The 26,568-nt window shown below is 36.6% G+C and overlaps 1 protein-coding gene and 1 pseudogene across 1 annotated transcript in view; one reads left to right on the top strand and one right to left on the bottom strand.

Annotated features, from left to right (window-relative positions):
- Nucleotides 1–733: 733 nt before the first annotated feature.
- Nucleotides 734–3,198, bottom strand: LOC144251294 (dehydrodolichyl diphosphate synthase complex subunit NUS1 pseudogene; annotated as a pseudogene).
- Nucleotides 3,199–14,386: 11,188 nt separating this feature from the next.
- LOC144251292 (methylglutaconyl-CoA hydratase, mitochondrial-like) overlaps nt 14,387–26,568 on the top strand; it is a 79,127-nt gene continuing 66,945 nt past the window's right edge. The window contains exons 1-2 of the mRNA XM_077794325.1: nt 14,387–14,410; nt 14,673–14,760. Of these exons, the coding sequence (XP_077650451.1) occupies nt 14,387–14,410; nt 14,673–14,760 (112 nt within the window). The remainder of the gene's footprint in view (nt 14,411–14,672; nt 14,761–26,568) is intronic.

Here is a 26,568-nt window from a genome sequence, read left to right as displayed (position 1 = left end):
TAGGTTTGTCTACTTTTAAGTCTATTCCTAGTATTTTTTTTGATGCTATTGTAAATGAAATTGTTTTCTTAATTTCACTTTTAGATTGCTCATTGCTAGTGTATAGAAACAGTTGATTTTTGTATAATTAATCTTGTGCAATTTTGATGACCTCATTTATTATAATAAATTTTTAGTGAATTTCTTAATAATACCTGTATATAAGATTATGTTATTTGCAAATAAGGTAATTTTACTCCTTTCTTCTGAATGTGAGTGTTTTAAGTTTCTTTCTCTTGCCTGATTTATATGCTTGGAGCCTCCATGACAGTGGAATAAAAATATTGAGAGCAAACATGCTTGTCCTGTCCCTGATCTTGCTGAGGAGAGGGGAGGGAACATTGATGTTAGTGATTAGTTGTGATGTTAGTAATTTTTTTTCTTGGTATATTCCCTTTATCAGTTGGGAAACTTCCTCAAATTTGTAGTTTGTTGAGTGTTTTGAGTTGAATTTTGTCAAATGTTTTTTTCTGTCATATTGGGATAATCATGGTTTTTCTTATTTAGCCTATTGTTGTGATAACTTCCACTAAATGATTTTCAAATACTGACCCAGACTTACATACCTGGAGTAAATTCTATTTATTTGTGTTATAAAATTCTTTTTATAGATTGTTGTATTTGATTTGCTTATATTTTGTTTGAGAACTTTTTTTTTTTAGTTTAATCATTTTTATTTCAAGTGTATTTTTAAAATCATAAATGGGGTTTTATAATCCAAAGTTGAAACATTTATTCTTCATTACTTTAGAATCTGACAAGCATTTCCAGACCATGCTTTCCAAATTCAGTCTTCTTTGCTGTTTTTTAGACTTCTGAGACCTAGTATTTACACTACTTCATTCTAAAAGTACAATTTTAGATAACTACTGTACACTTGTTGTAAGAGAGTTTTCTGAAAACAGTCCATCAAATATAAAGTATGGTTTCTGTCCAAGGATCAGCAGTGAGGGGAAAATTTCAAACATCTTTCAAGAAATCATTTATTCATTTAAAAATACAGAACCAATGAGTTCTCTGTCATAAAAGAGAACATATAAAATTAATCTAAATTATTTTTGTAGACTTTGGTAATATTTTTCCCCACACACAGGTCTCAATCCTACTTATTTTTTTATGCAAAGTCACCACTGGAATTTACTGGAAAAGAAAAAAAAAATCCCAGGTGTTATTTCAAAGATGAATAGGTTACTACTAAGGAAAAGAGCTGCCCTGATAATTTCTCTCAAATGCTCATTTTAAATAAAAATAGTTACTGGAAATATTTTTTAAACCAACTTTGGGTACTATGCAGCATACTACTCATTACACAAAATAGGAAATCAAAACTTTTCTTTTCTAAGAAATTTTCCATCTTTACTTTTAAGATTACAACTTATTCAATTTTTTTCCATTTTGATTGCCTAATTCAACATTTAAATTTTTTAAATTCTGCATTTCAGTGTAGCAAGAGTTCTTTTCAAATGTTCTTCACAACACAGAACACAGACACCAGAGCAACATTCTCAAGTCACATTGTTTAACTACAATGAAGTAAGAAATGAACGTGGACGGATATCTCAAGGTAGATATTCTCTCTCCTCTGAAGAGGAGCAAGCTTTTAACAAGTGAGCAACACAGAACTCCACTCCCCTGCGACTCCCTCAAACTGAGAATACCTTCATTTAATAATATATTATTTTTAAAAATTAAAGTTTGGTCACTAGGAAAGAGTCAACAAAAATTATTCCCTTCTCCCCAAACAACCCAAACAGTTCTAATCACTCTCTCCCTCTACTCCCCACAAAAACAGGGAAGTAGTAGGGGCCCAAAGCTTTATATCTGAAATCTTGGCTCCTATAACATTGCTATATGCTCAAAGTTGTAGGTCTATATATTTCATTATCCAATACTTCCCCCATTTATAAGTTTAATTCCATACACACACACAACACACACACACACACACACACACACACACACACCCGCCATACACTCACTCTCAAGTAAGACACTTTTTTGTGTTTGTTGATAAATTATGAGGAATATGAACTAGGTGTGCACAGGGTTTCATAGGTGCTTTGTAAACATCAGAGTCACTTGGGTCCTTTTCTCCAAAAGCCTGAAATCAAATTATGCAACCAGGGATCACTACTTTCCCAGACGCTGTTCACAGGCTGCATATTGACGAAGGGCAGAGAAAAAGTCCTCATAACTGATGTTTAGGTGGGAAGGCAAAGAGACAATCTCAGTCAATCTGATTTGCCAGGGAAGAAAGCCTAATGTGCTGTCCACAGGACCAAACTTCAATACTAAATCGGGATCAGGGTAACCATTTGAACTAAGTAAACTGTCTAACGTATCTACATCCAAATCTGTAGATCTCTTTTGCTGCTGGGCTACTAACTGGCAAAAGTCCTGAGCAGCTCTCACAATATCTGCTTTTCCATCTTCTGGGGACAGCACCTTCACTGCCAAATGGCAATTTAAAACTTGATCATCTTTGTCATTACTATTTGCAAACCCCAGTGAGTATTTGGAACAATCTAGGCCCAGAAGTTCCTGCTGTTGTTTTAAAATTTCATCCATCAATCTGGAATTATTTCTTTTGAAAATACCTTGGTGGTCGTAGACGCTAATGTAGGAGATCCCCACAGCCATACACCACACCACGATGCTCCCGATGTCCGAGAAGCTGGGCTCCTGCTCCTCCGCGGTGATCACCAGGCCCATATGTACAGGTAGCTTCTCCAGGGAACGGCCGTCCGCGCGCCAGCGCAGCCGGGGGTGGGCGGCGGCCGGACCCGGCCCCCCGCGCGGGAGCCGGTGGTGACGGCGGTTCCTGCCTACTGCCGGGGGCTTGTGGAGCGCAAAGCCGAGCAGCGCTAGGACCGCGGTGGAGGCGGCACGGTAGCAGCGCCTCCAGATCCAGTTCCAGGTGCCGAACCGAACGCAGAGCCAGGAGGTGAGCGTGCGGTGCAGGCAGAGCAGCGCGTGTAGCACCCGCCACACCAGCTCGTACAGCCCCGTCATACTCTTGTGGCGCTCGGGCGCCCACCTCTCCCTCCCACCCACACCCGCGGCGTGATGGCTTTTTATCCTCCCCTGCTGCCGTCGCGGGCCATCACTCCGCGTCCCCCCACCCCCCGCGCCCGAACCCCTTTCCACTGCCAACACTTCACCTCGCCCCCGCCGCCATCTTCCTCCTCCCTTTCTGTTTGAGAACTTTTATGTCTATGTTTGTGAGAGTGTATTTTGTTTGAGAGTTTTTATGTCTATGTTTATGAGAGAGTAGTCTTTAGTTTTTCATTCTTGTAATGTCTTTCTTTGTCTTTGGTATGTGGATAATGCTAACTCGATAGAATGAGCTTGGATGTTTTCTTTTTGCATCTGTTTTTTGGAAGCGATTGTAGAGTTATGATATAATTTTCTTGATATTTTGATAGTGGGATTTACCTGCAAAACTTTCTGGCTCTGATACTTTTGTTCTAGAAGCTTATTGCTTATCGATTCAGTTTCTTTAATGGATATAGGCTTTTTCAGTTCTGTTTGTCTGTTTTTTATCTTCCAAGGAGTTGGCCCATTTAATCTAAATTATCAAATTTGTGGTCATAAAATTGTTTATAACTTTCTTTTATTATGCATTTAATGGGGGGAGGTCAGTAATTTGTATTTTCTCTTTTTTTATAAAATGCCTGGCTAGAGGCTTATCAACTTAGTGATCTTAAAAAAACAAAACAAAACAAAACAGAAACCAAACAAAGCAGCTTTTGGTTTGTTCACTTTTCTGTATTGGTTTCCTATTTTCACTTTCATTGATTTCTGTTAATTGAATTTTTTTTCTGCTTATTTTATTTTCAATTTATTTTACTTCTAGCTGATTTTTGTTTTTGGTACTAGAGATTGAACTCAGGGTGTTTTACCACTGAGCTCCATCTCCAGCCCTTTTTATTTTTTATTTTGAGATGGAGGTCTCATTAAGATGCTGAGTATCTCATTCAGTTGCTGAGGATGGCCTTGAACTTGCAATCCTTCTGCCTCTATCTCCTGAGTAGCTGGGATTACAGGTGTGCACCATTTGCCAGACTGCTTTTCTTCTAGTTTCTTAGGGTAGAAGCTTAAATTACTGATTTTAGTTTTATTTGTCTAATGCTATAAATTTTCCTGTAAGCTCTGCTGCATGTCATTTGTTTTGATAAGTAAATTTTTGTTTACTTCTACATATTTTAAATTTTGTCTTGACACTTTTTTTCAAGATGTATGCATTATTTAGAAGTGCCTTATTTAATCTCTAAGTATTTTGGAGCTGAGATTTCTGTTATTGATTTCCAGTTTCTTTCCATGGTGGTCTGAGAGCACACTTTGTATTATTTCTGTTCTTTTAAATTTGTTAAGGTGTGTTTTTGGCACACAATGTGGTCGTTCTTGGTGAATGTTTCTGTGAGCTTGGGAAGAACATGTATTCATTCTGCTGTTGTGGGTTATTCTATATTCAACTAGTTTTGTTATTCAGTTTCATTTAGTTGATCAGTGGTGGTATTCTGTTCAGCTGTACCCTGATTTTCTGCCTGCTCTGTCACTTAGCAGAGAGTTGATATCTGCAGCTGTAATTCTGGATTTGTCTATTTCTCCTTGCAATTCTTTCAGTTCTTTTTTAAAAACATATTTTTTAAATTGTTGATAGACCTTTATTTTTAAAAATTTATTTATATGTGGTGGCTGAGAGTTGAACCTAGTGCCTCACACATGCCAGGCAAGTGCGCTCTGCTGAGCCCCAGCCCCCTCTTTCAGTTCTTAATTGACATAATTTGATACAAATATCACAGGATCATTATGTCTTTTTAGTGTGGGTTGTTACAACTTAGTGTAACATTTTCAGGGGGCTTGGATTATATATGTGGTTATCAAACGGTCTTTTGGTCACTACTTTTCAGTGGCTTATTCTGTATAATTTATTAGTAATGATGATTGAGGTTATTGAAGTTGGCAAAATTTTTAGAAGTAAAAATATACTTTCCCATGGTGAAATATAAAAGGCAGCATTACAGAAAGGTGCCACTTCACTTTCAGTCTCTTTATCAAAATTGAAGACTTTAAAACATCTAGAGTCTCTGCTGTGAATAACAGTAATTTTATTTACTGCCTTTCTGATTTGTGTTAACATACATTATTAATTTTTATAGACAATATCTGGCCTCCTTTTGATGTAAGATAAGAGAAGGTTTGCTGCTCTAGTTTGTCTTCTGCCTTCCAATTTCTGGCATTGATAACACTCATTTATATCATCAAAATTTACGACAGTTACATTTTGTTCTCTTATCATAATTGTTATGCCTTATCTACACGTTGAATATGAACAGTGCTTATAATATTACTGATAACATTTTTGTTGATAATACCTTCACTATGTCTCTGGAATCAGTCTACTTCCTATTGTGACTACTGCAGATGAAATCTGTGTAATTGTCATACTTTATATAGATCTCAGCAGTAGTGTCTTGATTGGTCTCCCTAAGTATATTCACCCTCTTTTTTTCTTTTGTAAATTGAGATGAAATTCATATACAAAATTTATCATTTTAAACTTTTTAAGTGTATAATTCAGTAGGTTTTAGTTTGTCTACCATGTTGCACAATTGCAACCATTATCTAATTCCAGAATACTTTCTTTAAACTTTTTTACAAACTTCTACATCCCTGTCTTCTGATTGCCTTCTCCCCTCTAGCCTTTGGAAACCTCTAATCTTTTTTCTGCTGGTATCGATTCACCTATACTATATGTTTTGTATAAATGGACGGTACATGTGGGATTTTTTTTTTTGGAGGGGGGGTGGTTATCTGATTGCTTTTCAGATTAGTATTTTCAAGGTTTTTTCATGCCATAGCTTCGTTCCTTTTTATGACTGAGTAATATTTCATCATATGGATACATCACATTTTGTTTCCACTATTTGGATATTATGAATGTTTTTTAATATTTGTGTATGATTATTTGTTTGAATATATGTCATGTGATAATTTTATGGTTTTTTTTTTAGAGGAACCATTGAACTGCTTACTGTTAACATATCAGATGTGTAGTTTGCAAATATTTTCTCCTATTCTGTGGATTTTTAATTTTTTAAATAAAGTCTTACAAGTTTTTTTTCTTTTGTTACTTGTTTTTTTTTTTTTTGGTGTTTCTTAATTATGAAATTTACCTGGTAATTCAAGATTGTGAAGGTGCATACATGCACACACTCATACACACACACACACGCATACACACAGACACACTTCTAATAATTTTGTAGTTTTAGCGTACATTTGTATCTTTGATCCATTTTGAGTTAATTGCTGTATATGATGTGAGGAAGGGGCTCAACTCCATGTTTTTTTTCCATGTCAGAATTACTTTTCCTACAATAATTGTTGATAAACTTTTTTTATTTTTATATTTTGCCATTGAATTGTCTTGGCATCCTTGTCAAAGGATGGTGCAGGGGGTTGATGGCCGCAGCGTAGGCTTCGCCGGATGCGAGTAGGGATCTGCCGACTGAGAGTAAGCCAGCTGCTGGTAGGGCGGTGGAAAGTAGGGTGGCGGCTGGTATTCGGCGACTCCAGTGTGGGACAGCGGCGGTGCGGAGCTGTAAAGATGCTGCCCGGCCGAGGAGAGGTGGGGGATGCGCGGGTTCCCGTTGCTACTCGCATCGTGGCGATCCTGGGGGGATGAGTCCGCCGAGCCCAGCGGCGAAGGTCTGGACGCTTCGGTGGCCACGACGCTCAGAGGCGCCTGCTCAGGACCTCGGGTCCCAAGCCAGGTAAGTGCGGGGTAGAGGCAGCAGCCTGCGATCCGGGGGTGAGTCGGCCTGCGGCAAACGCCTAGCCCAGCGCGCTGGCTCTTCAGCCCGCCCATGTTGGAGTTGCTACTTATATTCTTGATAATTGCCATTCTGACTGGAGTGACTTGGAATCTCAGTGTAGTTTTAATTTGCATTTCTCTAATTGCTAGAGATGTTGAACATTTTTTTCACATATTTTTTGACCATTTTTATCTCTTCTGTGAAGTGCTTGTTCAGCTTGAGTTTGTTTTTTGGTGTTAGGTTTTTGAGTTTTTTGTGTATCCCGGAGATGAGTGCTATATTTGAGGTGGAAGTGTCAGATTCTCTCCCATTCTGTAGGCTCTCTCTTATGTTCTTGATTGTTTCTTTGCTCTGAGGAAGTTTTTCAGTTTGATCCATCCCATTTGTTGGTTCTTGATTTTACTTCTTGTATAAATAATTTCTTCTACTAATTTTTGCAGGCAGATCTACTGGCAATATATTTCCTCAACTTCTTTTTTTTTCTTTTAATCTGAGAAAGGCTTACTTCTGTTTTGCTTTCAAAGGATATTTTTACAGTTTTAAGAATTCTAAGTTGGAGGGTTCCCCCCCCCCAACACTTTAACTATAGTCATATGTTGCTTAATGGGGCACGCATTTTGAGAACTATGTCATTAGGTAATTTTGTCATTGTGTGAACATCATACAGTGTACATAAACGTTGATGTTATAGCTTACATAGCCTACTGTTTATAGGATGTATTGTGTGTGTGTGTGTGTGTGTGTGTGTGTGTGTGTGATTTGCTTGTAGCTCCTAGGGCCATGATGAACAAAATAATTTGAGATTAAATTAAGCATGAGAAAAAATGATGGAAATCATGAGATGTGTTAAACATGTGATATATCTGGTTACTGCCATTGTAACATAGTGTGCTGTTTTACAACAAAATTCTATTAGTAGAAGGAGTGCACTCTAAAATAATGATTAAAGAAATAGCATAGTAAATACATAGACCAGTAGCAGTCATTTATTACTATTATCAAGAATTTATTTGCTATACATAATTATATGTGCTATACTTTCATATGACCAGTGGCACAGTAGATTTGTTTATGTCAAAATCATCAGAAATATGTGAGTTATGTATTGTGCTGCAATACTGGGATGGATTTGACATCACTAGCTGATAGGAAAGTTTAAATTAGTTATAATCTGTGGGACCACTGTTGTTTATGTGATCTGTCATTGACTGGAATGTTCTCACATGGTATAGGCATGACTGTATTTCACTCCAGTCTCCTCTTGCTTACCTCATTTCTGAGGATAAGTTGTCTATAATTTTTTTCTTTGCCCCTTTTAGTTGAAATTTTGATTCTCTGACCTCTTTCAGGATTTTTTTTTTCTTTGTCTTTGACGTTCTAGAATTTGAAAATGATGTGTCGGGATGTAGTGTTTTGGGTATTCATCCTCCTGATCTTCTATGCCATTCCTGAATCAGTAGGTTAGTGTCTGTCATTAATTTGATATTATTGATCATTATGTTTTCAAATATATATGTAATTATATGTATATTTATGCATATGTATATTTATATTTTGCACTGGGGATGGAACCCAGTATAAAGTGGACCACATCTTCAGCCCTTTTTATTTTTTATTTTGAGACAGGGTCTTGCCAAGGCTGGCCTCAAATGGTATATGCCACTGCACCCAGCTTGGTTAGTTTTTTCTTTTCTCTCTTTTTCTTTCTGGAGTTCTCATTGTGTGTGTTACTGCTTTTGGTCTACAGTTCTTGGATCTGGTATCATTTTCTTTCTTTTTGTTTTCCAGTTTTGGTGATTTCTGTTGTGCTATCCTGAAGCTCAAACAATCTTTCCTTAGCTGGTGACTGGATTTCTCTGGAGTTTTTCTCTCTCATACTTGTCCATATGAAACTTCAGCAGTTTGCTCCAGTTTCCATACCTCAGCAGTAGTTCTTGTGGAGATTTATGCCTTTTTATTTTATGTTATTTATATATTTATTTTATTTTTTGTAGTGGTTGATGGACCTTTGTTTTATTCATTTATTTATATGCAGTGCTGAGAATCGAACCCAGTGCTTCACACATGTGAGGCAAGTGCTCTGCCACTGAGCTACAACCTCTGCACTGAGGTTTATACCTTTGAACTTCTGCTCAGACAAGCCACAATTCTCTGTCTCATTAATTTTGGGGGGCAGTAGTTAGTCCTGGTAGGCCTCTCTTTTCTCATAGTTCTACGATAAATTATTGTTTTTTCAGTTTCTTCAGGTTTTTTTTTTTTTTTTGGTTAGAATTGAGTGACAATTTCTGGCTTCTTATGCTGGACTGCAAAGTGGAATTCCAAGTTCATTGTTTTTGATTTGTTGCAAATTGTGTTTTCTAATTTCATTTTTGGGTTGTTCATTGTCAGTCTGTAATTATGTGAATTTTCCTGAATTCCTTTATTAGTGCTTTTTTTGGATCTGATTTTCTCTTTATAGGATTATGTCCTTTATGAGTGGGAATTACTTCTTTCTTGCAAATTTGTATGATACTTGGTTTCTGTTTCCTTTTCTTTCCTTTTCGCATAATTGACTTGGCTAGAACTTCCTGTACCATGTTAACGTGGCTGTGGTGAAAATAGGCATTCTTCTCATTCCTTATCTTTGAGAAAGACTTTCACTTTCATTGCTGAATCTGGTGATGTCAGCTGTGGTTTCTCATAAATGCCCTTTATCAGGTTGAGTTAAAGTTTCTATCTCTTACTAGTTGTTGCTTTAATTATTTAATAATCATCCAAGAGAGTTAGGCTTTGTCATATGCTTTTTCTACATTAGTTAAGATGATCATATGATTTTAAGAATGTTTTCTTTATTCTATGGATGTAGTGTATTACTTTGATTTTAGTATGTTGAACTTCTCTTGCATTCTTGGAATAAATCTCACCTGATCATGATGTCTAAAGCTCCTATTATGCTTTTGGTCTACAGTTCTTGGATCTGGATTGGTTTGCTAGTACAGACTGAGCATCTGTACTCTGAAAATCTGAAATCTGAAATGCTTCAGAATTTGTAACCTTTAGAGTTTTGGGCATGTTGTTATGAATGGAAAATTCCATGCCCTACCTCATGTGACAGATGGCAGTCAAAATGCAGGCAAACTAAAAATAGTGTGTAAAATTGCCTTCAGAATACTTATAGAAGGTGTATGTGAAACATACATTATTAGACTTTGGTCCTGTCCTGAAGACATCTCATTATGTATATGCAAATATTTTAAAATCCTGAAAAAATTTGAAATGTCTTCTGGCCCCAAGCATTTTGTTTTTTGTTTTCTTTTTTTTTTTTTGGGGGGGGAGGTGGAGTGGGAAGGTATGTCTTTATTCTATTTAAATTAATTTTTCTTATATATGACAGCAGAATGCCTTACAATTTATATTACACATATAGAGCACAATTTTTCATATCTCTGATTGTATGCAAAGTATATTCATGCCAATTCGTGTCTTCATACATGTACTTTGGATAATGATGTCCATCACATTACACCATGATTTCATCCCCCTTCCCCCCCTTCCCCTCCCACCCCTCTTCCCTATCTAGAGTTCGTCTGTCCCTCCCATGTTCCCCCTCCCTATCCTACTATGAATCAGCTCCTTATATCAGAGAAAACATTCGGCATTTGTTTTTTTGGGATTGGCTAACTTTACTTAGCATTATCTTCTCCAACTCCATCCATTTATCTTGCTTTTTTCTGATCCATTCTTTGTATTGTGGCCTAAATGACCTTTTTTTAAAAAAAAATTGTTATATATGACAGCAGAATGCATTACAATTTATATTACACATATAGAGCACGATTTTTCATATCTCTGGTTGTACACAAAGTAGAGTCACACCCTGAATGGCCTTTTTTAAAGCAAGTGTGAACTTAGAAATAAATTTTTACAACTTGTTAAAAGCCAGTAGAAGAAACCTGTAGCAAGCATAACAATTGATGAAATGGCAGAAGCATTCTCATTAAAGATGTTGATAAAATAAGGAAACTTGTTATCTTTGCAAATCATCTGTATTCGTTTTGTAGTTCTAGTTAAAGTAAAATGGTAAGAGAAGGAAATTTAAGTCACCACTGGAACAGAAAAATGTTACTGCCAACATTTCTAGATGATGATTGATCATGTCCTTGGAAGATTGAAGATAATCACTCATTAAATCTGTTAACTGTTCATAAATTTTCTAGGAAAATACTAAAGATGATACCACAAAACTTTTCATATACTTATAATATGTGATTAGAAATTATAACTGAAATAGAAATAAAAGCCTTCACAAGAACAAGTAGCCTTCCAAAACATGTGCTAGAACTATGCCTGAAAGCCTACAGGTCCCCCCAAAAAGAATGAAAGACCTAAAAACGTGGAACATTACACCATGTCCTGGAAGAAAATGATTTAATAGGCAAATAATAAAAATAGGTAATTCATAAAAGAGCTAATGAACATTTAACTTAGTTAACTCAACTTTAGCTCAGAAAATTGGTGAAACTTATTATAAAAGGACATTATTTTCCCATATATTGTCAGAGATATGATATTCAGTATTGAATGATAGTCCAGGGATTCTCAGTTAACGTATTTTTAGGAGGCTCCCTTTATTGTCCTGCTATAAAGTATATAGATAATGCAAGCTCCTTAAAACATACTTTTAAAAAAAATCTCTAAATATAGTATGGAACAAAGGGGACATAAATTATGATAAAAACATCAATTTCATAATGTAAGTTCAAAAACTGCTGGAATTAACTATGGTAGAAGCATTTTGATGGAATTTTTAATAATGATATCAGCAGTATCTAGCAAAGTTTATGATAAAACATTAGTAACTTAATGCACCAAAAATGTTTGTGCTAGAAGGAGAGATAGTAATTAGGTACTTGTGCTGTAAGTTTTAAGTGTGTCATATCATTTGGTCCTTGCACCATGTCTCTCCATGGCATTTGGAATTATTTGTATCTTAATGAAGAAACTGAGGGTCAAAGTGGTTAAGTAACTTGCCCAAAGTCAGATAGCTAGTAAGTGATAGACTGGGATCTGAGCCCCAGCTCAGAGTCTGCATTCTTAGCTTCTGCCCCTGGAGTTCGTACCTCAAAAGACATTTCAGCTTCCCTTTAATTCAAAACCGAACTCAGGAGCTTTACCCCCCTCAAGATCTCACATTGGTCATTTTTAATAGATTTGTTTTATTAAATGTCATTTCCTTCTGTCCATTTGCTGAAGCCAGGAATCCCAACACTTCTCTTCAGTTCAGTTAATCCTTAGTCCAGTCATCAGTGACTCATTTTAAATTGTACCTTGAATAGCTCATGAATCCTTTCAGTTCCCTTTATTTCTACCACTGTCAGCCTCAGCCAAACCTGACATCTCCTGACTGGACTACAGAGTGTGCCTTGAGCTTCTATCCTGTGCACTTCTGGCTGATCCCCTTTCTCGTTTTGTGTGTGTGTAGGTGTGTGTATATCTGCTCCAGAGGTTACTCCTTGTTCTTAGGATAAAGGCCAGATTTTTAGCAGGACTTGAAGGGACATTGAGTCCCTCATTGAAGACATTGAGTCTTGTACTCTCTTCTCCATTCTCCTTTCTGTGGACTGTTACTTGTTTGTGCTTTTTCCTGTGGGGAAAAATGGGACCAGGACTGATTTATGCCTTCTCCTGTGTTTCCTCTGCCTGGAATTCAGCCGTCTTCCGGCCTTCCCACCTTAATGCATTCTTCTCAGCTCACCTCAAATAGTGGGTAAGCTTTTGTTAGCCATCTCCCTTTGTCCCCAGATCATATCAGTTCTGGCTATAAGTTACTATATAGCATATCTATAGTAACACTTGTATACAACATTTTGATTAAATAGTCTGCTGATTATTAATGTTTATCTTTCCCTCCTAGACTCTAGTTCCTTGAGGGCTGAGTACCAAAATGCATACTCAATATAGTTTAACGAACACATCTCCTTCACAGTTAGCTACTAAACTGAAGCTTGAATGGTGAACCATACTCATTGAAGTGTGGAGTTTGATTGCTCCTTACTGGCTAAAGGTTCTTAACCTCTTCAAGTCTTTCCTTATCTGTTAACTGAGAATAAAAGTAGTGCCTACCTTTTGGATTGTGAGGATTATGTGAATTAGCAGGGATAAGGCACTGGAGCAGTGCATACTAATGTGCTCAGTTAGTTGAGCCGTTGTCATTCCTGTTGAGACCTATTCAGGGTCATGCAGTGTTTAATGTACAGCCTGTTGTAGATATCAGTTCTCATGTTTTTCTCCATCAACTGAGATCATTTGGAATTATTAAAACAACGGCTTTGCAGTTTCTTGAACAGACATGTGTACATTTCATTGCCTTCATTTTACTCAGTTAAAACTAAGGACCGAATTCAGCCCAGTAGAAGGGCTGATATATAGTGCAAGTTTGTGCTTACCCAGGAGACAAGAAGGCTGAGTACAGGTTGCATAGTATTTTGATTATCCATTTATGGTCTTTGAATTCATGTAGTTTGAAATAAATTATTAAAAAATTTTAAGGAGAGATGAATTCTATGCGTAAGAATTGCTTTTAGAAAATTGATCTGCTGCACTTGGAATGGGGGACTGTATTTAGGTGATAGTCTTTGATAGAATTAGGAGAGTTAGGAGGGAGATCTCCATTTTTATAAGATGATGATCTTTGTTTTATATAGATTGAATTTGAATTGCTCATAGGTTTTTAAAATAGAAATACCCTCAGGTTTAGTGTGTGGGACAGAAGTCATGAGAAAAGCCTGGGGTTGAAATAAATAGAATTATAACAAAAAGCATTAGTGAGCTGTTAACTGGTATATCAGCAGAAAAACAGATCAGGTAATTTTTATATGTGACAAGGTTTTGTTAGCTGTTATTTCTGTGTACTGTATGCTTGAAGTGATGAAGCCACATTTTAAGTACTGTCTTATAATCCAATTGTTCACTAATAAGTGACCTTCTCTAGTGTGTCTGATTTAGTGATTTAAAATTTAGTAAAATGTTACATTTTATTTTGATGATGCTTACAGAGATAAATTGAAGGGTCATGAAGTTCTTCCCTAAAAGTAATGAACATTAAGCTCTAGTTTGATTTTATAAGTTCTTTAACTATCATAGTTTTTTAAAAAACTGTTTATCTTATATAATGATGAGATACAAGATAAACAGTTTTTTAAAACTATGATAGTTATACAAAATACATGTATGAAGATGTGAATTTGGTATCAACATATATAATCAGAGATATGATAAATTATGGTATAATGGTGTATTAAGAATTGTAATGTAAAAATAAATTTAAAAAGGCATAATTTGATGACTATGCTAATTAGCTTAACAAGGGCAAGCATTTCACCATGTATACACATATCAAAACATCTGGTTGTATATTTTAAATATATATCACTTTATTTGTAAATTATACCTCAATAAATCCAGAAAATAAAAAAAACTGTTTATCTTATAAAGGAAACTAAATATGAAAATAAAGATGAATAAAGTCTTGCAGGAACCTTAAGGAGATGGTAGGTTTGTTAAGTCCCAAGGTAGCTAGGTGTACTAGAGTCTGTGTTCTCTGAAAATCTCACTAACTCAAGTGTTATGCTTCCCCCCCCCTTCCCTTAACCAGGAATTGTGGTGCTTGGAATAAACAGAGCTTATGGCAAAAATTCACTTAGTAAAAATCTTATAAAAATAGTGAGTGTAAAGATTAAACTGTTTGCTTCTAATTTTAAGATATAGTATTGATATCAATCTGAAAATGATCTTTTTTTCTTTTTCTTTCCTGTTCTTCCTATTTTGGTTTAGTTATCAAAAGCTGTGGATGCCTTAAAATCTGATAAGAAAGTTCAGACTATAATAATCAGGAGTGAAGTTCCAGGGATATTCTGTGCTGGTATGTAAATGACTTTTATTGTGAAATTATATTTAAGGATTAGTGTGTCCTCAGTAGTGGCCCATTTTTCATTCAAATGTTCTGTGGTTTGGTTTAAACTTCATTACTGGCAGCAACTCGGTCTGTTTTTCATGAGAAAAATAACATGTTTACTCTGTCAGCATTAGAATCTTTTGCAACATGTGGGTTTGGTAAATTCTGTATTTACCAAAAAAATATTTTGAGTCATTAAAATTTGCTTGTGGTGCATACATAAATCATATTTATGAAACATCAATTGGGAAGGAAAAATTAGGTGTCCAACAAAACATTATGCCCTGTATGTTAGTTGTTCAGAAGATGCGCGAATTGACTGGCAGTTTCTGGCTCATCTCAGAGTGCCAAGTATAGATAATTTGCTTTGAAAATGGGTGTTTATGGTAGTATCCAGGTGGGGGCTGGATGTGTCTGTGCTGTCTGCGGTAGCAAAAGATAACTAATTCACATATACATTTTTGTGTTTGTGTTGCATTTCTCAAAGCTAAACATCAAGTTATTTTGCATTTTCCCTATGTCCTAGTATTTCTAAGCCAGGATATTAAATGAATCTGTTTCAACAAGTGAAAAATGTGTGTGATCAAAATAAAAAGCTCATAACATGCAGCATCATTATTATTAATTTATTTATTTACTAATAATCAAATAGAGACAGAAGTTGATTGAAGCATAAAACTATTTTATTTCAACAAAAATATAAATAGGGTAATTTCCTTGAAGTAATCATACATTAAGTCATTGCAGTGTTTTATTCATTGAACAAATTTTTATTGAGTGCTTAGAATTCTATATTTGGAACAGTTCTTATAACATGAGGGTATATTTGTAGACAGATGTTTTTAGAGGTGCCTAATTATGGCCTGTATTCTTTAGTTACTCAGTCTTTTTAGGTTTTAATCTATGGCTTCCACTGTAAAACACAGAATTTTAAAGTATTAAGAAATATTCATTCCAAAAGTTTTGGCTGTGGTAAGGTTTTATTGTTTTCTTATAATGTAATGTAGCATACCTAAAAAAGGATTGCTTTAACTCCATTTGGGTCATTGAAGAACATAGAATCACTGTCCTCAGATGCTTGGGTGATGATGTTAGGCATTCAGGCTTCTGTTTTCACATTTGTCAAAGTTAGTGCTATCTGCCTAGTAGGGTTGGTGGAGACTTTGATGTGACAGTGTAGAGAAAGCACAGTGCACTATATTTGTCCCTTCCTACCCTTAGGGGATTGGTTTCAGGACTCCCTGAACCTTCACCCTCAATTCCCTTCGTGCTCCCAATTTCCATGAGTACACAGATCAGCAGGTGCTCAAGTCCCTTATGTAAAATGGTGTGGTGTTTGCATAACCTACCCACATCTTTTCATATACTTTAAATCATCTCTGTATTACTTATGTTACCCTGCTGCAACCAGTGTGGCCAAACTAGCAGTTCCGGCAAGGGGCCATGGGAGATTAGAAAAATAAAGACTCAAATACGCAGATTTTTGAAGATAACAGCTGGGATTGGGTGGAGCACTGCTCTCTGAAGGAGAAGCAGGTCTAAAGAATCATGCTAGCAATCTTTATTATATATGGCTCATTCAGATTCAAGATATTCTTTGCAAGCATTATTCATTGTATTCATGAAAGTTAGCAACATTATGCATCTTATTCCTCAGTTACATTCTACATTTGCAATGTGCAACCTTAGGAGGTTTGTGTGTCCCTCAAGAAAGTCCATTGTCTAAAGTTACTGTTAATGCAGGCAGGTTCAGGAGCAGCAGAGCTGGTGAAACATTGTGGTTGTCCCAGGAACTGGATGCCTGAGATCAAGGTCTAGACTGATGAGACTCTTGCACAGAGCTTCCTCATGGAATGCATTACCATAGCAACTAGGCATCTTGCACCTTTGCAGATTAACTTTCCTAGGCACTAAGTATGCCACAGCCATGAAAACATCAGGGACCCCAATTTCAGACACTGCTCTCCCATCTACTTGTCACCGCTCTTCACAATGCCGAATACAATGTAAATGCTATGTAAATAGTTGTAATACTATATTGCTTAAGGAATAATAACAAGGATACAAGTCTGTACATGTTCAGTACTTATGAATCCCCCCCCGCCCCCCCCCGCCCCCCCGCAAGTATTTTCTGTCTGTGATTGGTTGAATCTGAGGATGAAATTAATGGATACAGAGAGCCAACTGTATCCAATAAGTGATAGCTGTATGTTTCTTATAAAGGTTTTACATTTATTTTCAATTCTTTTTCTTGAGCAGTGTGAGGAATTTAGACCAAGAGAATTAGGATTCTTATATGTGTAACTTTTAGGACAGGGTTAACATGGTTTTGAGGTAAAAGGCTCTCATACCATGACTGGTGGCTGTGAGGTTCTTTTGGGGCTGCAGGGTAGCTTATTAGAAAGTTGTAGTGTTAGGATTTTTAATGCAGCCTCAAATAAAAGGTATAGTGTTAAGTTTTAAGGCAGGCTCAAATATATGAATATACATGAATCTCTGAGGAGTAATGGTGATACTGTGAGGGAAGAACAGCACCTAAAAAAATAAAAATAAGTGTTGTCGGATATAGTGGTGCACCCCTGTAATCCTAGCATCTTGGGAGGCTGAGGCAGTGGATGCATGTTCAAAGCCAGCCTCACCAATTTATTGAGACCCTGTCTCAAAGTAAAACATAAAAAAGGATGGGGATCTAGCTTAGTGGTTAAATGCCCCTGGGTTCAACCCCTGGTACCAAAAGGAAGAAGAAGAAAAAAAATAGAAGTGTTAACATTCATCTAACTGTTCTCTTTCTGTTGGTAATAGATTTGTAATTATCACACTGTAATTACTGGTAGAATTTAAAAATTTTTAAAATCTATTTCTTGGTCTTGGTAACTCATTTGTTCTTCATCTCTACATTAGTAATATTGCTTGAAAAAGGCTTAATACTTCAGTACAGTTTGAAACTGTTAGAGGTTGCCCTTTCCCCCCAAAGGGCACATTAAATAATGTACCAGATGCTGTTTATCAGTTGAGTAAGAGCTTTTGAGTACCATCCCATCTACTATCTTTGCTTTATGTACTTTTAAATTTTTACATGATATGGGTCATCTTTCATATTTTAACTTATGACATTTGTTACTATATTCTGCCCCAAATCAGTGTTTGATTTGTAGAAAAATTGGGCCAAGTCATTTATTTTAGTTAGTGTATCTAATTGGACCATTCGATCAGATTTCTCTGAAAGGTTTTCTTCTCTTACATGTACTTGAAATAGGTAGGCCACTGGGGTCTGTCTGTATATATTTGTGTGCATGAAATATAATTCTTTTTAAATAAAGTCTCTTTACCATTAAAAGAGTATTTAAACTCATCATAGCCTATATTTGTCATAAATATCTTAATTTTAATCAGGCTGCATTTATTTGTTATTGTTGAAGAATTCAATCTTTCACGTCATAAAATCTGTAATTTCTTTTCTGAAGTAGCAGTAATAGTCTCTTGACTACAACATCCTCAGAAACTGTATATTCATTTATTGGTTATTCTTGTGGAAGAAGTTGGCACAGGTCTTTTATAGAATGTGCGCCACTGCACCCGGGTTGCCTCACATTTCTTGAGCATATGAGCTGCTCTCATTCTTTGAGAATCATCTTCTGTCTCCTCAGAACCTAACACCTAATCCTTTAAATAAAGCATTGATTTGCTGATGCTGTTGTAGTGTTGTTGGGATGAGTTTTAAGTAGCTTCTTTCAGTAGTCACAGACCACTTTTCTTTTCACTGATAGTGTTTTGATTTCTGACTAGATTCATTTCCCTATATCCTTTTCCTAAAATGGTAGGAAAATAGATAAGATTCCTGCATTGTATTGGAGGTTGGATCACATGATTTCTAATTTCCATTTAATTTAATTCTAATTTCCATTTATTTATAATTGATAACTATATTTCACTTACATTTTTAATTTTTAATCAAATTTTACATTAAAAACCATTAGATCAAAATGTATAGAAAATTATACTGAGAAATCTCCATTATTTCCCTAAGAATAATAATTTAATAATTTTTATCCTTTAGTATTTTATTGTGTTAATATATATGTCCATGGATGAATATAGACATGCACTTATCAGAATGTTAAGCAACTCTTTAAAGCAATACATATAAAGGCTATGTATGATGGTGTGGAAAACACCTAAGAGTAGACAGTTGTATACAGAATGTTATGCCCATTGTTACTCTAATTGTGTGAAATGTCTATAAATAAAATCATGATTTAGGGTGGTATTTCATTTTCTTGAAACATTTCTGAAATGATAAATTATATTAACAAATTATGTTAGGCAACTACATATAAAGTAATAACTTCAAAAAATTATAAAGTATGTTCATCTATTTTTCTGTTTTGGTAACTTAAATTGTAACATCAGCTGAGTTCCAGAATTATTATTAAAAATTTGAGAGGCAGAATTTTAGACTGAAAAGAGATGTCAAAGAACAATTCTGATCCTTTCAAGTTGTAGAATTTCAGTTTGTAGAATCTCTGTGAGGTGAAGGACCTGATTAAAGACCCTTAGCTTAGTTACTTCTCTTGATTCCAAAGGCAGGGCAAGCACTCTGCTGCAGAGTCATCCCCCTTGGCCCTGCCTGTCAGTTTCCTTTATGTGTTTTCAATCTAAAATAAAAGAAGTATGAAGACTTCTTTTTAAAGAAATTTTTGCAATTAAAATTTTATGCACTTACCTATCTTAGTGGCCCTGTGGCTTGGGAATCACTTTTGTATACCTACTTGTAGATAAGAAGACTGCTTCTGGGTTCATGGCCTGCCTTTACATCTCTCAGATATTGAGAAATAGCATTTTGATAGTCAACCTTGAAGCATTGGCTACATAATGATGAGAGATTGACTTGAATGTGTGCTGCTGCCCCTGTATGTTGTAGAGATTATTTATTTCTTCACTTTAAAAAAGTTTACTTTATTTTTTATGTACACAAAAGATAAAATAATTGTCACTTTGAAATGTTTAGACGCTCAAAATTTTAATGCATTTTACCTATAATGAAATTAGAGGAGAATTCTTTTGCTTATGCTATTGCCTTAGATGGAAACTGTAATCACAGTCATCTGTTTATTTTTGTTCAACTCTTCTAATACTTCCTATCAGAGTGCATGTGCATTGTTTTTACCATAACATTTAAAATGAAATTTTATGAGAAATTACTGAGATTGAGAGTTTTTTTTTGTTTGAAATTCCTCAAATAGCTGATAAATAATTCTTGGTAATTGATTACTGTATTTAGAACTCTAAATTGAGTGTTTCACTGAATTATATCAATGTGGGCTTTTTTTTCCCCTCTCAAATAAAGTAAAGGTCGTTTTGCTTCTACTTTTGAATTCTAGTAAATTGTGTTATGACTAAAGACTTCTCACTAAAATTGTCAACATGCATTATTGAATACTTGTGCATTGTTTAAATGAATACAGATGTCATGACAGGAATAGTTATATAGGAGCCTGTGATCTGTTAAATATTGTTTCAGATTCTTAATTGTTATATATTTGCCTAGTAGTCACTTTGAGAGCAAGTAATGTAAAAGGGACATACACCATGAATATATGTTAGTTCAGTATGTCAGCATAGAGTTTTTATTGTTGTATATGATTAAAAATTATTGAGATATAACTTACTTGCAATGAAATTTACGATTTTTTAAGGGTATTAATGAGTCTTGACCAATGTTTGAACCAAGATTACACTCATTATAAAGATCATGTTCATAACTTTAAAAGCTTTCAGTCCCTTTCCCTTACTCTGAACTCTTATTAAAATCTAGGTCTTTGTGCTGCTGCTGTACTTTCGTCTTTTCTAGAATTTCTTATAAATGAATTCATATTCTAGGTGGTCTTTTGTGTTTGGCCTCTTTCACTTAGTGTAATAATGCTTTGAACTTCACCCATGTTTTATGTTTCAGCAGTTTCATTTATTTGCTGAGTGTGCTTTTTATTTCCTTGCTGAATATTTATTTTATATGCTGAGTAGTCCATTGTATGAGCTGCTTTCTTTTTCTTCTGTTCACCAGTTGATAGTTGTTGATAGTTTCCATTTTTTTTGGCTTTTGTCTTCATTACTTCTGTGTTAGATTTTATTTACTATAACAAAATACTTGAGTTAACTTAAAAAGAGGAAAAAAGGTTATTTTGACCCATAGTTTTGCAGGTTCCAGTCCATGATCTATTAGCCCCATTGATTTGGGTAGCATATCATAGAGAGATTGTGTGGAGGAGCAAAACCACGCACATCAGGAGCCAGAGAGCCAAGGAAAAGGAGAGAAAGGTCCAAGGTTCCTTTCTAGAGCAGGCCTCAGTTGGATTAGGGACCTCCCAAAGCCTCTACCTCTCAAACTTTGTCCTACCGTCTACCAATACTGCTACCCTGGGGACCATTCTTTAACACATGGACCTTGGGGGAGCTTTCAGTATTCAAACTGTTCCAGCTTCCGTGACCATTCGTGTACAAATCTTTTTGTGATTGTGTGTTTTTATTTCTCTTGGGTAAATAGGAGTGGACTGACTCAGTTTTATCTTAACTGTGTGTTTAATTTTGTAGGAAAATGGCAACTGTGAACAAGGCCCTGGGTTTGATCCCTAACACCAAAAACCCAAACAAACAAAACCCAAGAAACTTCTAGCTCTTTTCTGTATAATTTTGCATTTTCATCAGCAGTGTATTAGAGGTCTAGGAGTTCCACATGTATTCCCACACTTTATATTATCAGTCTTTTTAATTCTGAGCCTCCTAATAGATATGTAGTCAGATGTCACTGTGGATCCAATTTGCATTTATCTAATGATGTGAATTTTGAGCATCTTTTCTTGTACCTGTTTGTCATCTGCATATATTTTTTGTGATTTGTGTGTTCAGGTCTTTATTGCATCTTCTAGAATTGTAAGGGTTATTTATATTATTCTTGGCACAGGTCTTTTATAGAATGTGTGCAGATTTTTCTTCCTGCTGATTGGCTTGCCCTTTTCTTTATAGTTTAAGAACAAAGATTTTTCATTTGGAGACTTTCTTATCAATTCTTTTTCTTTATGATTGATAACTTTCTTATGAATTAAGTAATGTTAGTCTATCTCAAACTCAGAAAAATTTTCTCTGTGTTCTCTTCTAGTACTTCCGTAGGTTTTATATTTTACATTGAGGATGTGATGTATTATAAGTTGATTTTTGCATATATCATGAGATAGAGATTGAGATATGATAGTATGATTAAAAAATGTATTAGGGACCTCCCAAAGCCTCTACCTCTCAAACTTTGTCCTAGCATCATAACAAAGAGTCCTAAAAGCACTGAAAATTTTCTGAATGGTGAGAAGGCCTTCTCTTTGATAGAGATGATATAAGGTATGGCCACCAGCTGGCTTCAGAATGGAAATTTCTAGTTAGGAAAACAATTGTGGGATCAGAGGGTTAGAAATTCTAGCATCCTTGCTCTCAACCACTGGGTTATAATGAGGGGCCAGAGATTTGAGTTCAGTCACCAGTGACCAATGATCTAATTAGTCAGGCCTGTGTAAGAAACCTATGTTAAAAACAGTGGGATTCAGAGAGCTTCCAAGTCGGGAAACACATTGATGTGCTGGAGAAATTGGGGGAGTGTTGCATCCCTTGCCCTATGAATCTGTTTCTTTATAATACAGCTATAAAAGCAAGAAAAGGGTTTTCCTGAATTCTAAGAGTTATAGTGAATTAATGAATCTGAGGAGGGGCTTATGGAAACCCCCAATTGGTTTCCATAAGTTAGTCAGAAGTATCAGTTGCCCTTGGGATTTGTGGTTGTTATCTGAAGTGAGGACAGTTTGGTACACCTGAGCCCTTAGCTTCTGGGGTTTGTACTAACTTTGGGAGTTAGTATTAGAATTTAATTGGATTGTTGTATACCCAGTTGGTATTGGAGAATTGGGATAGATGACCCCCCCCCAAATTTGGTATTAGAAATTAGTATTAGAAAAAATAATATTTTTGGTGAAAGCTCAGTCCTTGTCCCTGATGCCAATCCAATAACGTGGACACGGTTTTGAAAAAAAAGGAGAAAGAAGGTTTATTGCTTTGTTATCAGAGGAGAAACACAAGGTACTCCTGTCCCAAAGGCTGCAGTTCTCCCCATCAGCAGGAACAGGGGGCGTTTAAAGAGGTGACTCAAAGGCTACATTCCACAGGTTCTGTCTAGATGTCTAGAGTTGTAATTCACTTGTTATTTTGGGAGATAGTCATTTCTGAGATCTTTTGGTGCCATCCCCAAAGCCTAGATGACTTTGTTCCTATGGTGGGTGTCTACTGCGGACAGATAACTCTGCCCAGGATGGGAAGAAAGGTAATCCTGTTTCCCTTGATTTTAGGGATGGAGAGAGAGATTAGGAAGGAGCAGGGAGAGAGGAAGAGAAAGAAACATGTCCATTCAAAAAATAAATTGTAGTATTAGAGCAGCAAGGTGTATATTCAAAGCATAAAGTGGACACTGTTGCAGTATCATGATTGGTGTCTGGCATGGAGTTTGCTAGATGGACTCACAGAAGTCAGAAGAGTGCTCTACTTAGCTTGTTACCATTTCTAGTTTATCCACTGGCTAAAAGCAAGGAAGAACTAAATATTGTCTGTAAAAAAGTAAATAATAATGGATCACCTCATTCTCCTATTCAGTCCCCAGGAATACAGTGTACAGGAGGCAGAATCCAAGGCTCCCAGAGCTGCTGTGTCTGAATCCAGGAGCTTGTGAACATGTGACCTTACATGCTAAAGGGGACTTGGCAGAGAGGAGTTTTCTTGATTTACCCAAAGGGCCCAGTGTAAAATCAAGGGTCCACATGAGAGGAGACAGAAGGAATCTGAGGAGAAATGACGAGAGAAGCAGAAATTATAGGGATGCAAAGAAAGGGCTCTGGGCCAAGGAATACAGACAGCCTGGAGAAGCCCAAGAGGCAGAGACGCGCGTCCGGAGCTTCTAGGAAGGAAGGCAGCCACGCCAGCCCATTTCAGACTTCTGCCTAGAGCTGCCAAGTCGCCCCTCTGAGTCTGTGGTTGTGGTCCAGCAGCGGGGGAAAATGATGCCAAGTGTGCGAGGTGTCTTCTACTGCGGCTGTCACCTTCTTCCCAGGCTCCCGCTGCTTGCTGTCTCCTCCTGTCCACTTCCCTTCTTACTCTGTTCCAGCCAGAGCTCATTCTCCTCCTGGGCTCATTGCTCTGTGTTCCCTCTGCTTGGAAAAGCCTCTGCTCAAATGTCATAGAAAGTGGTTCTCATCACTTTTGCTGAAGCAGACCTCCCTGCTTCCCCCACTTCTGTCTTGTTTTTCTGTATTTAGAACTTCATCTTTGAACTTTTCAGTTCCTCAATTTATTTTTCACGGTTTATTATCACTATTATTTTCACTACTTATTTATAACCTTCACCCATAGTTAGGCTTCTTCCCTGCCTTCAGGGGAAGGCCTATTGCCAGAACAGTGCGTGGACCATAGAAGGTAGTTTAGTAAGTAGTTCACAGGACGGCTGTGTTAACAGTTTTGAATGGGGAGGAGTAACATTGGCAAAGTGTCATGATTAAATAAAATGAGCTTTGTTACACAGGACATGTGTAGGTGGCTTGTGTGGTTAAGAAGAATGACTTGTTCTTGAAATAGTGTCAGAGTCTCACAGATGGGAGATTATAACTAGGGTACCAGTAAAAGCTGACCCCTCTCTTCCCCTCATGAATTTGAAGTGGGGGACTTGTGTGGATTAAAGTATCAGTTTAATTACTTACTGTTAAAACAATTTGGAAATGTGATTTAGACACAGGTCCAAATGGATTCTCAGTTCTTTCACTGCCTCCAATAACAGAGATGCTTTGGAAGAGCAGAGTTGCTTGGGGGTGAGCAGAGAATAGGCTGCTCTAGAAGGTGGACAGGTGATCAGAAGACCTGAGCTATTTTCCCTTAGTCCCCTCACTCCAAGCTGACTGGCTGGGTTGTAAGGAGGGTCTTGGGGCAGCGAGGAGCAAGAGGGTCTTCCGAGAAGCAGGCTGAGCCAGCTCTTGAGCTGGGTCAGGATTGGGAGAGCTCCAGCTAGAAAAGCAGAGTTAAACAACTTAGAAAAAAGTGAGCTTTTTATTAGTCGATTCCTGGCAGTTGATCTTGAGCAGCGGCATTTGCTTTCTTAGGGGTTTCTCTGGGAAGTGGCATTATTCTGGCTATCAGCAAACATTTTTCAGTCATAGGCCAGATATTTTAGGCTTTTGGCCACCTTACAAACTTCGTCACATATTCCTTATTTTACTTTTAAAACCCTTTAGAAAAGTGAAGACCATTCTTGAGGGCTGTATTAGTAGTCCATTTTGTGTTATTGTAACAAAACACTTGGGTCAGGATACTTTATAAAGAAAAGATTTATTTTGGCTAACAGTTCCGGAGGTGCAGGGTCTAGGAGCCTCTTTCGATGATGGTCTTCTTGCTAACAGCGTGCTGAGGTAGTGCAGAGCATCTCATGGCAAGAGGCAGGGAGTATGTGTGTGTATGTATCTTCTGGTCTTTCTCCATCTTCATGTAAAATTATCGGATTCATTAATTGGCTGCACCCTGATGACCTTATCTAATCCTATTCACATCCCAGAGGTCCAGTCTCTGAACCTTAAGTTAGATTAAATTTTCACTCTTTTCATACCTCACGCTTGGGTAAGACTGGCCTGTCTCGGCTGCTGTTTACTGACCCATGGTCCTGACTCAGTTATTTTCTCTCCTCTTTGCTTAAACCAGTCCATTCCCTGGAACCTGGCCCCTCTGCAGATGCAGGAGCCAGGGTGAGAGACATTGGGTGGAGGGAAGAAGCCAGAGAGGCCTGGCTGTGGAGGTGTTATGTCTTGGCCTGTAGTAAAAGTGTTCACTGATCTGCAAACAGCTGGACTACTCATAGTTCAAGAAATATTTTATTGAGTAACAGCTCATGTGGATGAATGTTAGATTGGAAAGTGAGTACCAATTAGAATGATCTTGAGGTTTATGGTTTCCAAAACCCCCCTGAGGAGAATTTCCATGTAAGTAACTTTGGACTTTTGGGGACAAAATAAGATTGAGATAGATGAAGGTAGTCAGTATTTTTATATTCTCCGTAAAAGTAAAGGCAACATGGTTAATAAATGCCAATCTAGAACTGAGGTTGTGGCTCAGCGGTAGAATGCTCACCTCACACACATGAGATCCTGGGTACAATCCTCAGCACCACATAAAAATAAATAAACAAAATAAAGATATTCTGCCCATGTATAACTGAAAAAATATTTTTTTAAAAATGCCAATCTAATTTACTCACGTTAAAAGCATTCCTTTCATGTGTTTGGAGGAGATGGTCCAGTACCGTTACTCCATCTCAGTCCAAGTTGCAGGTGTCTGGTTTTGTTTAGTGGGGAATGGGGTTTGAGGAATCAAGGTCTAGGTGCTCCATGTGCTCATTATTGTTTCATTGTCTTTGCTACTAGGCCCTTTCCTGAGACAGAGCTAAGAAATAGATAAATTCTATATTATATACATACACATGTATTTAAATCAATTCTTTATTTATACATTGAAAACCATGAGTTCATATGACACCTGTGTTTCTAGTTCAACACCGCAGAGTTCGCATCTTCTCTTCTCCCATTCCATATTTGTGTTGCCAGCTCAGTCCTGTCATACTCAGAAGGAGTTTCAGAATTGCTGATCCAAACCACTCTGACAAACAAATTGCTGATCCAAAACCCTCTAACCAGAGCTTATTATTTATTTATT

The sequence above is a fragment of the Urocitellus parryii genome (assembly GCF_045843805.1).
Source record: "Urocitellus parryii isolate mUroPar1 chromosome 13 unlocalized genomic scaffold, mUroPar1.hap1 SUPER_13_unloc_1, whole genome shotgun sequence".
In the NCBI taxonomy this organism is placed as follows: Eukaryota; Metazoa; Chordata; class Mammalia; order Rodentia; family Sciuridae; genus Urocitellus; species Urocitellus parryii.
The sequence above is the reverse complement of the archived record's forward strand: the minus strand, read 5'-3'. Positions and strand labels throughout refer to the sequence as shown.